Source organism: Rhinopithecus bieti, unplaced genomic scaffold (assembly GCF_001698545.2).
Source record: "Rhinopithecus bieti isolate Rb0 unplaced genomic scaffold, ASM169854v2 scaffold_12049, whole genome shotgun sequence".
In the NCBI taxonomy this organism is placed as follows: Eukaryota; Metazoa; Chordata; class Mammalia; order Primates; family Cercopithecidae; genus Rhinopithecus; species Rhinopithecus bieti.
In genome coordinates, this window is record NW_016807278.1 from 2,312,762 (window position 1) to 2,324,258 (window position 11,497).

General features: G+C 53.2%; 1 protein-coding gene across 5 annotated transcripts in view; it reads right to left on the bottom strand.

Moving 5' to 3' along the window:
• Nucleotides 1-517: 517 nt before the first annotated feature.
• TMCC2 (transmembrane and coiled-coil domain family 2) overlaps nucleotides 518-11,497 on the bottom strand; it is a 46,362-nt gene continuing 35,382 nt past the window's right edge. For all 5 annotated transcript variants that reach the window (XM_017880978.1, XM_017880979.1, XM_017880981.1 and 2 more), the window contains 3 exons: nucleotides 3,950-4,884; nucleotides 2,600-2,735; nucleotides 518-2,041 (listed from right to left, as the gene is read on the bottom strand). In XM_017880978.1, the coding sequence (XP_017736467.1) occupies nucleotides 1,730-2,041; nucleotides 2,600-2,735; nucleotides 3,950-4,884 (1,383 nt within the window). In that variant the 3' untranslated portion in view covers nucleotides 518-1,729. The remainder of the gene's footprint in view (nucleotides 2,042-2,599; nucleotides 2,736-3,949; nucleotides 4,885-11,497) is intronic.

Genomic DNA, 11,497 nt, shown 5'->3' on the forward strand with positions numbered 1-11,497 from the left:
GTGCAGTGCCTTCTGGGGTGCCCATCTGTGTGAACTGCTGGGAGTGGGCTCTGCAGCCACAGAGGGCCTGGTCACTACACTGAAGCCCACGCTCCAGCACCTGGAGAGCAGGTGCTCTGTGCTCTGGCTGACCGCTGAGAAAACCAAGCTAACTCCAGCAGCTGCCTTCTTTGGGGCTGCAATGGGAGAAAAGGTTAGAGTAAGGACTCTGCTGCCCTCTTGTGGCCCCACTTGGGCATTGCTGCTGTCATTCAGGCTGCTGGCAGCTCAACTGCTCTGAGCTATGGAAATCTCTCTCCTAATTGCCCTCCCATGGACTCCAAGAGTCCTGGATGGGGTATATATCATTCCTCCTATCACACCACTTAGGCCATGCCTTGTTCCTTGTCAGATCCTGGAGGAAGAGGGCCTCAGGTCAACAGATGACGCCCGGCCTATGTTACCCAGAATGCTTGGGTGCGGGGAGACACCTGGTGGTTCCCACAGACACAACCTAATCAACCAACACCAGACAGGATGGTTTGAAAATTTAGAGGATATTTATTTCTCAGGAAGGTGCACAACAGCTGGCAGGCACTGCTTTCCCTGCTCTAGGGGATTCCTCTCTCCTTTTCCAAGAAATCCCCTCTCTTCTTGGAAGTGCCCATGGGAGGCTGGGATGTGAAAAACCATACACAACACTCCAGAGCCTTAAAAAAATAAAACAACCTCCTCCACATGAATACACACTTACAAAATAAATAGACAGATAAAAGAGGCCACACGCCTCCCATCCCGGCTGTAGGGCTGCTTGGGGAGAGAAGGGCTGGGTGGCTTGGTCCCACTTCTCCCAGCCAGGATGATCCAGAGGCTAAATGGAATGGAACGGCCCTGGCTTCAGAGAGGACAGGGCAGGACCTCTCCCGGTGCTCAGCAGGGAAGACGCTAGGAGCATGGGTAGGGAACAAAAGAACAAATAAATAAATAAATAGAACCCAACAGCACTCTCAGAGGCCTAAGGGCTTAGGGTGAGGCTCAGGGGGGCCCTGGGGCCTATTTCCCTGAAAATAGCAGATCCAGTACAGGCAGAAAGAACAACAGGGAAAACACAAGCCACACCCACCTGGCCTGCAGAGCCCAGCCCCAGAAGGAGGCCACAAGTCAGCTCTACAGGGAGGAGGGGTGGGGTTGGGGGTGCTGAGCTCCACACTAGCTGCTCTGAGCCTGCTTTCTGGCTCTAGAGGTGCCTGAAGGCTAGGGACCCTCCCATCCCTGTGTTCTCTGAGGCCAGCAGAGCCTCCTCCCTCACTCTCCAGCCTTCATCCTCACCATCTCCACCAGAGGAAACCGTAGCTATCTCTGAGGTGGGCTCTTTCCTAGGAAAGTTGAGGCAGAGCCCTCTCCTCTTATTCTTAATGGCCTTCCTGACCCGGGGCATCCTGAGGGTCAGCTGGGAGAAGTCCTTGTGTAACTATAAATAATCAAAACAATCCAATCCCGTGTCCACCTCTGCTCCACTTGGCCACAGGTGCCCCCACTATATCCAGCCAGGGCTGCATTCTAAGCTCCTTTCAGGCCAACAGGGAGAAGGTGTCAGACAGAAGCAAGTACAGAGAAGGGGGCAGGAGCTGCTGGAATGGACAGTTTGGGCAGGAGGCCAAACTGGACACACGAAGAAGTCCAAGGGTCCCTCCTGGAGCAGTGTGGCCAGCTGGGGGCCGGAGAGCACAGGGTCGGCATGGCTGGCCACTCAGCTGGGCAGCAACACGTGCTCCAGGAGGTAGGTGAGGGAGTCCCAGTGCTTCCAGAGGAGGAACAGGACGAGGACCAGGAGGGCGGTGCTGGTGATGCGCAGGCGTGTCTTCATGAGGGGTGTGATGAAGTTGGCGACGGTGGACACGAACACCAGCAGCACGGCCATGAGCGCCAGGATCACGTTGATGAACTTGCCCAGCAGCGCCCGCGCGTTGGCGTTCTCCACGCCCTCCAGCTGCACCACCTGCTGCTGTTGCTGCTGCAGCTCCAGCTTGGTGACCCGGGTCAGGCAGGACTCCACGGCCTCCTGCGGGGGCAGAGGGGCTGGCATGTGGGTGCTCAGGATGGGCAGGACCCCTAGCCTGAAAATCTACCTACCCCACTGGGAAGGTGCCTGTAACGAAGCCTCCTCTCCAAAGGCCAGGAGGAGTGGAGGTTGACTAGCTGTAACTTGGGTCAGAGCCCTTTAAGGATGACTCTCTGGGGAGGATGCTAGGAAATGAGAGTCTTGATTACTAGGGATGGAGAGGAGCTGGCCCGATCCCAGCTAGCTCCCTCTTGAGGCAGGCTGGAGCCTGGGAACTCCAATTACTCATTTGCAAGGCTGCCATCAAAGAGGTAGGGGGCATGGTGGCCCTTGCCCTGTGGGCTTGCCTCTGCACAGTGCATGCTCTCAGCTTCAGGCCTGTCTTGCTCATCTACACTCGGCCCCGCTATGGTGCCCTCTTCGTCCACGTGCCTATCTGCCCCGGCCAACAGGCCAGCCTGTGTCTATCGTGCCCCACCAGACAAGAATCCTAACCCTCTGGCTGCTGCCAGCTCTACCAGCACATCTGGGGGCCTCCCACGGTTGCCCTGGCCATACCTGGATGTCCCGCGCCCTCTCATAGGACTGGTAGGCCACCTTCTCCTCCATGCTGGCCAGCTCCTGCTTCAGGTTCGTCATCTCGTTCTGGTGAAGCTCAGTCAGGTCGTTGAGCTGCTCCTCCAGCCGCTCATACCTGGCGGAGGGAGAGACTGACACCAGTCCTGGCTCCCAGAGCCTCCCTTCTCTCCCATGGTTGATTCATTCATTCTCTCAATAAACAATGATTCAGCCCACCCCACGTGTCCAGTTCTGCTCTGTTCTAATTTTAACAGCAACAACAATGAAGCTACTCTTTACACAGCACTTAGGTGCAGGCATTGTGCTAAGCGTCTTGCCTACATGACCTCATAGGATCCTCCCTGCAATCCCGTGAGATAGGTGCCAGTGTCATCTCCATTTTACAGCGGAGAAGACTGAGGTGTGGAGGCTGAGGAGCTGCCTAGGATCACACAGCTCAAGAAGGGAGGAGTTAAGGATTGGCCGACTTCAACCTGGGCTCTTAAGCCTTGGGCTCAGATGCTTTCTGGGTACCAGGGATACATGGGTGTGGAGGACACAATCCCCGCTCTGAAGGCACAAAATAGTGTAAGATGACTATTATGTGAGGAGTGGATAATTTTTAGGTGGGGCTCCCCTTCAATCTTCCAAACCTTCTTCGTATATATGGAGAAGAAAAAGAGAAAGTGCTAGCTAAGGAGAAGATCCCCCCGCGAGCCCAGGGAGCAAGCGGCAAGTACTGCAGAGGCACACAGCAAAGGGCAGCACAGGGCCGAAGGGAGACACAGAAGGAGAGGCCGAGAGACGCCAGCTCCGTTGCAGGCTGGCCCCAGGAGCTCCGACTAGAGGTTCAAGTTTCCCAAGTTACATAGTCACATGCTTCAGCTTTACAGGTCTGGACTCATTATATCTTTATGACCCTATGAAGAAGGGATTAATGTCGTCCCTGACTTGAGGTCAGGAGATCGAGACCAGCCTGACCAACATGGGGAAACCCTGTTTCTACTAAAAATACAAAAAAATTAGCTGCGTGTGGTGGTGCAGGCCTATAATCCCAGCTACTCAGGAGGCTGAGGCAGGAGAATCGCTTCAACCCAGGAGGCGGAGGTTACAGTGAGCTGAGATCGTGCCACTGCACTCCAGCTTGGGCAACAGAAAGACTCTGTCTCCAAAAAAAAAAAAAGAAGAAAAAAAAGGCTCCTTAGGGCCTCATGCTGGCCCCTTCCAGCTGCCAGGATGCTGCAGATGCTCCTCTGACTGCCTCCACACCCTGGGTCTGAAACCCAGTGCTCCTTGCCTCATCCCAGGTCCGGCTGGACTGCAGGAGGGGCTGGCTGGGCAGGCACCTACCTGTAGCGCTCCTCCTGCAGGCACTGGGTCATGTAGGTGTAGTCCCTCTGCAGCTGAGTCTTCAGGTCTTCCATGGAGTCCTCCAGGTGAGACTGTCCCTCCTTGATCTCCCGTAGCTCTTCCAGCAGAGCATCCAGGTTTCCAGGAGCACCATACAGTGCACTGGACTTAGGGCTCCCCAGTGCTCCGCTGGGCCCAGCCCCCGAGTTGCTGCCGGCCCCGGCTGAGCTGGCGCTGGCACTGGAGCACTCGTCATCGCTGCCATATTTGGGGCTGGAGACGAGTGTGGCACTGCCGCTCAGTGCCCGGGCTGCCTCCTCGGAAGGCCCATCTTCCAGGGGGTCCTTCAGGTGAGCGATGTTGTCAGCACTGCCAAACTTGTTGCGGATGAGGCTGGCAAACTCCCGGGGCTTGGACACCACGGCGGTGTGGGTAGCCTGCGAGAGACCGGAGAGGCTGCCCTTGACGCCCTCCACCACCCCGCCCCCAAAGCCACTGATGCCTGCGCGCACGTTGGCGCCTACGTCCTTCAGCCCCTGCTGCATGTCCCGCAGCACGTCCTTGGGCTGCCGCGAGGGCCCGTTCTGCTCAATCTCCTTCAGGCGCCGGCGGTAGTGCTCCAGCTTCTTGTGCAGCTGGGCGATGGTCTGGGCTGACTTCTGGTTCTTCTTCTCGAACACCTGCTTGATGCGCGACACCTGCTGCTTGTCTGCGTTGTTGGCCAGTTTCAGGTACTCTGCCACGTTGTCATCGCGAGCCTCCTGCTCGATCTTGATCTGCTCGGTGATCTTCAGGATCTTCTGGTGCAGGTGGTCAATGGCGGCCTTGGTCCGCTGGGGGTCCGGTGCCCCGTCGGGCACATCCAGGCTGATGGGGCCGTCAGTGTCACCATGGCCGGCGGGGAGGCTCAGGGCCACCAGGTCTCCCTTGTCGACCTGCGGAAAGAGGCAGGCAGAGGAAGCATGGGTAAACCCTGAGACCACAGGAGTGCCCCTGGATGCCTCTGGACTTGGTTTTTCTACCTGGAAAATGGATGCAGGAGTCCAAAAGAAGACAACCACCACAAGAACTGTATTCCCTGACAGCCACTTACACAGGGCTCTCACATCTGTGCTCTACCAGTCCCCACAGCATCCCTAAAATGCAGTCTAGGCAGAGCTGCTCCTCTTTTGGTCCAGAAAGGTCAAGCAAGTTGTTCAGGGACACACGGCCAGGAAAGGACGAACTTCCAGCCCAGAACTCTTTTATTTATTTGTTTGTTCATCTATTTATTTGAGACAGAGTCTCGCTCTGTTGCCCCAGCTGGACTGCAATAGCGTGATCTCAGCTCACTGCACCCTCCACCTCCCTGGTTCAAGGGATTCTCCTGCCTCAGCCTCCTGAGAAGCTGGTATTACAGGCGCCCACCACCATGCCTGGCTAATTTTTGTATTTTTAGTAGAGATGGGGTTTCACCGTGTTGGCTAGGCTGGTCTCGAACTCCTGACCTCAAGTGATCTGCCTGCCTTGGCCTCCCAAAGTGCTGGGATTATAGGTGTGAACTACTGCGCCTGGCCCCAGCCCAGAACTCTTAAAGCTCCAGCGCATGGACCGGGCAGGTCTGAGGCCTCATTGGAGTCATGGGGTTGGATTTCTGAGGAATGAGACAAATTTTCTCTCTGGACTCAACCGCCTCATAAGGCCTCTCCCAGACCTCTCCCTCAGGGCTGACCAAAGCCTACACTTGGTGTCCTGCCTGCCTGCCCTCACCACCCCATCTTCACTAACGCAGCTCGGTGGGCCACCCTGCCTCTGCTGACACCTCTCCCGGGCCCTCCATTACCTTACAGCTCTCCAGAGTCATTGGTAACCTTTTCCGCTTCATAATGGTAGGAGCCCCCAGTCCTTCCTAGTCTCCCAGAATTGGGAGAGGAGCATGCCCCACCCCCACCCTGCTGGCCGGGTCCCCGAGGACTAAAGCCCCAGAAGGAATTCACAGGCCAAGGGAAGCGGGGACCAGTTTGGGGGCCTGAGGCTACCAGCCGCCCAGCTTTGCAGAGGGTGAATGCGTAGGAAGGAAATGACAGCCCCCTTTACTCCCCACCAGGCGGGCAGGCTTCCTGAGTGCATCAGGGTGGCACCAAAGTTGGAGAGACAAGGAAAGGAGAAGAGAGACTAAGAAAGGATGAGGGGGAGGGAGAAAAAGGAAGGAAAAGGTCGCAGGAGACAGGAAAGATGAGAAATGTAAGGTGGGCTGAAAGCAGGGAGGCCTGAGCCCCGCTCCCCTGGCACCTGGTTCCCCTCAGCCTGTTGGAGGATCTTTCTGTCCACAGCTGAGTCCCCAGTGTCTTATCGCCATGCAACAACGGAAGCAGCAGGAAATGGCTCAACCCCATGTATTTTTACACACAGCACACCCCAAGCAAGGCTGGGTCAGATCATTCGCCCTTAGTATGTACGGGAGGGGGCAGGGGTGTGGGCAGATATATGTGAGGGAAGGGGTTAAACACAAAGAAAGTGGCCCAGTCTAACATGCACCGGAAATGGAAACAGTCCCCGCCAACAACAGGCATAAGTCACTTGGCTTGATTCTGCCAAGGTGCAAAGTTATTGGGAAACATGATTGAAAACAATAGCCCTGCCAAACTCAGGAGCCGGGGGAGGGCAGCTCCTCTGTGGGCTTCCACTGGGGCTTTTCCAGGTTACACTTCCCCTGGGGATGCTGGGGACAACCACAACCCCGTCCCTAATCTCTCCTGAAGTCAGGACTTCCCTCTTATGTTTGCTTTGGGTCTCCCCTCATCCCCTCTTGCCCTCCCAGCAGGTGCTCATACCTTCAGGACTCTACTTCTCAGAATTTCTCACCTTTCATACCCACAGTCTCCCTTAAGTGATCTGCTCCAAGGTCAAACTGTCACCGTAGCCTGACTTAAAACCCTACCCTGCAATTAGGCTGCTTCCTCCTGCCTTGTTCCCTGTAGTGACAGCAAAAAGCCCATCTCTCCATTTTCCTGACCTTCAGTGTCCGTGCTGACAAAATGGGGGTAATCATAGCTACTCTCAGGCCTGTTGTGAGGGCTATACAAGATGATGTCTGGCAAGCACTTGGCATAATGTGAGCATACAGAAGGTGCTCATTAAATGCTGAGTCTGATTCTGGGCAGCGTAATCCCTTTTTTCCCCTGGGAGGAAAAATGCCTGCAATCAAGTTGGCCTAAATTTATTTCAGAGATTATGCCAACAAATTTACTCCGTATTGCTAGAACTACATAAAATTAAGGGTTTTTTTTTGTTTTTTGTCTTTTTTTTTGGAGACAGGGTCTCACTCTGTTGCCCAGGCTAGAATGCAGTGGCACCATCTCAGCTCACTGCAACCTCGGCCTTCTGGGTTCAAGTGATTCTCCTGCCTCAGCCTCCCAAGTAGCTGGGATTACAAGCATGAGCCACCACGCCCAGCTATTTTTTGTGTATTTTTAATAGAAATGGGGTTTCGCCATGTTGGCCAGGCTGCTCTTGAACTCCTTATCTCAGGGGATCCGCCCACCTCAGCCTCCCAAAGTGCTGGGATTACAGGCCTGAGTCACCGCGCCCGGCCCCAAATTAAGTTTTATAGGCAACACACGGCCTTTGATGTTACAGAATCTGGCTCTCTTATAAAGCTGCTGCCCTTTCCACAGATGCCCAGCTCTCTATCACTCTCCTCCTGGGAGAAAGAATATCTAGAAAACGGGTTCTGAGTCTGGCTGCATCACTGCCATTTGCTCATCTTTGTAACAGGGAGAGAGTCTGTCCCACCTACTTAGGGGGAGAGTGGGAGGAGCTAATAAGCAACGGATGTGAAATGTTGTGAAAAGCAAAAGTGCTTTAGGACTATATGGGAGTGTAAAATAGCAAAGTCTCCACCTGCCGTGGCTCCTTCCTGGCAGCTTGGCCCTCTCGTCCCTTGAACTGGCATCTTTCTGGCTTACAAATGGAAAAGCAGAGTTCAAGCTGGCTGTGAAACCCCCATTAATGAGAGGAGAAGAGACACTCCTGGGAAAAACAGCTGGGGCCTGATGGTGGGTGCAGAGGCCTGGGCTGAAGCCCTGGCTCCCTCCCCCACCCCTCTTCTCTACCCTAGGACCCAGACTTGAGTCTAACAGTCCTGCAGCAGGACACCAGCTCCTTCCGTCCCTCCATGGAGGCCTGGACACCTCCTTGGTGACATGAAGGTCTGCAATGCCTGGATTGAGCGCGTCAGTCTCCAGTCACAGAACATATCCCCATTTTATTCTCTTCCCTGTGGAGGACTCAGCTCCACTGGCTTCCAGAAAGGTGGCAAATTTTCCCTATGGCCTCTGGGCTCTTCTCTTTTTCTCAAATTCTAAATGTTTTGGAAAAGGATAAGGATAACAATTATAGTTGGCCTTCTGTATCTGAGAATTTCACATCCATGGATTCAACCAACCATGGATTAAAATAATAACAATAATACAAATTTTAAAATACAGGGGCCAGGTGCAGTGGCTCACACCTGCCAGCACTTTGGAAGGCCAAGGCGGGCAGATCACCTGAGGTTAGGAGTTTGAGACCAGCCTGGCCAACATGGTAAAACCCTGTCTCTACTAACAATACAAAAATTAGCTGGGTGTGGGATGTGGTGGCGGGCGCCTGTAGTCCCAGCTACTCGGGAGGCTGAGACGGGAGAATGGCGTGAACCCAGGAGGCGGAGCTTGCAGTGAACCGAGATTGTGCCACTGCACTCCATCCTGGGCGACAGAGTAAGACTCCATCTCAAAGAAAAAACAAAATTAGCTGGGTGTGGTGGTGTGTTCTGGTTGTTCCAGCTACTCGGGAGGCTGAGGCAGAAGAATCACTTGAACCTGGGAGGCGGAAGTTGCAGTGAGCCAAGACTGCACCACTGCACTCCAGCCTGGGTGACAGAGACTCTGTCTCAAAAACGAAAAAACAAAAAACAAAAAAACAGTGTAACAACTATTTTCTATTTTCCTAGTATTTACATTGTACTAGGTATTGTAAGTAATCTAGAGATGACTTAAAGGAAGGATGTGTGTAGGTTCTATGCAAATACTACACCATTTACTGTATGAGACTTAAGCAATCTGGAGTTTTGGTATCTGCAGGGGGTCTTGGAACCAATCTCCTTCAGACACTAACATTTCTTGACATACGTCAGACTTGTCTCTAAGTGTTTACACCTATTAATTCATTTAATCCCAGTATTAACCTCACAAGATGGGTAGCACTATTATTTCCATTTTACAGGAGAGAAAACCAAGGCCTACAGATATAACTTGCCCAGGACTACACAACTAGTAAGTAAAGAACCTAGAATATAAATCCTGTCTGGCTCCAAAACTCAGGGCCTAACCTCACCTTGGAGGGCTGGGTAGCTCTGACAGATCCACAGCTTAAGATACCTTTGGCTAGGAGAGCTGGCCCTCTGCCACCTTTTCAGGAAGCAAGAGAGTCTAATCAGTGGTTGTCAACCACAGCCCAGCCTCACTCCACAACAATGAAATTGGAATTTCATACAGCTAAGACTGCAGGCTCTTTTTGTTTTTTGTTGAGACAGAATCACTCTGTTGTCCAGGCTGGAGTGCAGTAAGGCAATCACAGTTCACTGCAGCCTTGACCTCCCCAGGCTCAAGTGCTCCTCCCACCTCAGCCTCCCCAGCAGCAAGGACTACAGGTACATGCCACCACACCTGGCTAATTTGTGTTATTTTTTTGTAGAGACAGGGTTTTGCCATGTTGTCCAGGCTGGTCTCAAACTTCTGCGCTTAAGCGATCCTCTTGCCTTGGCCTCCTAAATTGCTGGGATTACAGGCCTGAGCCATGCTGCACTTGGCCAGACTGTAGGCTTTTACACCCCGAGAGAGCAACGAAAAAGAAAGGAGTTCTCCCCAGCCCCATCCTGCCTTCTCCACATCTGAGGGCGTGCAAATCCTTAGAAATGTCCACATATTGGCCACAGCATTTAAAATCACCTCTGAAGACTTATCACGGTGACATCTCCAGCCTTCCTCACTGGAGGTAACCCTTAATCTTACTGGTCTCCATGCAGACTTCCCTTGTCCACCCAGCCCCTTCTCGTACTTAGGGGTGTGTGCGTATATCTGCATGCGTGTGTGCAAACCTGAGAACAAGAGAGAGAAGAGGTTTGTGTGTGTTGTGGGAGGTGGTGGGAGGTGCTTGAGGGAACACTCTGTGGGAGATACCAAGATCCTGTTTGTGGTTTTGGCTTTTAAGGCTGGAACACCTCGGCAACCACTTCCATCTGAATTAACTCCCTTCTATAACTCCCCCTGCCAACCGGAGACTTTCACTATGGACTCACCACGAGATCCTAATTGAGACTCAGCTTATCCCTGCTTGTAGCCTGGAGCCCAACCTCAGGAAAGCATCTAAGAGCTTCTCCCCAACACCAGCCTCCTCCTTAGATCCCGCAGTCCCCACCCCAGCCATCAGGGATGCAAAGAAGGACACAGGGATGTAGGCAGTTTGCCTGGAGCCCCAGACTGCACTGAGACACTCCTCAAATCTAGGATGGGGTAGCCTCCCTCTGGGGCAAACCTCACATTTATCTCACTCGGATCTGCCCTCTTCACACACAGGCTGACCAAACCCAGGAAAGGTTATTTCAGTTTGGAGAACAAGGGAAACATCCTGCATGCTAACAGGAAATAGCAGACATCCCCCCATCCTTCCCCTCCAGGATCTTTAGTCCCTACCCCTACCCCTGGAGGGAACCCAAGACCTCCAGATCCCTGAGAGGCTGTGCTGTCTAGTTACAACTCTGAGAAGGAGAGTTGGAGCTGGCTGGGAAATCCCCACGAATGAGAGAAGAGACATTCCTGGGCCTGGTGTGTGGAGTGGCCTTGAACTGGGATCCTGGTCCTCTTGCCAGCCCCTCTTCTCTACCCCTGGCTCAAGATTCCAGCCTGGGAGCCCTGCAGCAGGACACCAGCTTTTTCCTACCCTTCACAGAGGTTTACAATGCGTGGGATCTGCTGTTCAGTCTCCAATCACAAAACATCACTTTGCTCTCCTTCCCCGTGGAGGGAGCTGGCGTGTCTGAGGAAGGTGGGGAGCTCTCCATGCCCTGCCTTCCGCGGCACACGTACCCAGGGTGACAGCTCCCTTTCAGGACTTGATGGAGAGAGGGCAACCAAGGTAAACAGAGCCAAGAAACTGGCAGACAGGGAGAGGTACAAAGAGGGATTATGCTTTAACAAAGGAAAGAAAATTAGTGAACAAGAAAAAGATGAGAAAGCTGTTCAGAGTGCTAGAACAGGTCAGAGGGTGAGAAAAGGAAAAAGATTTGCCAAAAGACCAGCGATGAGACAGGATACAGGGCCTGCAGAATGTAAAGGAAAGGGCTTTAAAGTTGGAGTTGGGCACTGATTTAGATCCTGGCTCTGTCACTTACCAGCTGAGAGCTATCACGATGAGGCGATGAAACACTGAGTAAAGGGCATAAAGCAGGTGCTTAGCAACAAATACGAACAAATTAAGAGACACTTCACACCCTTAGAATGACTATAATTTTTTTTTTTTTTTTTTTTT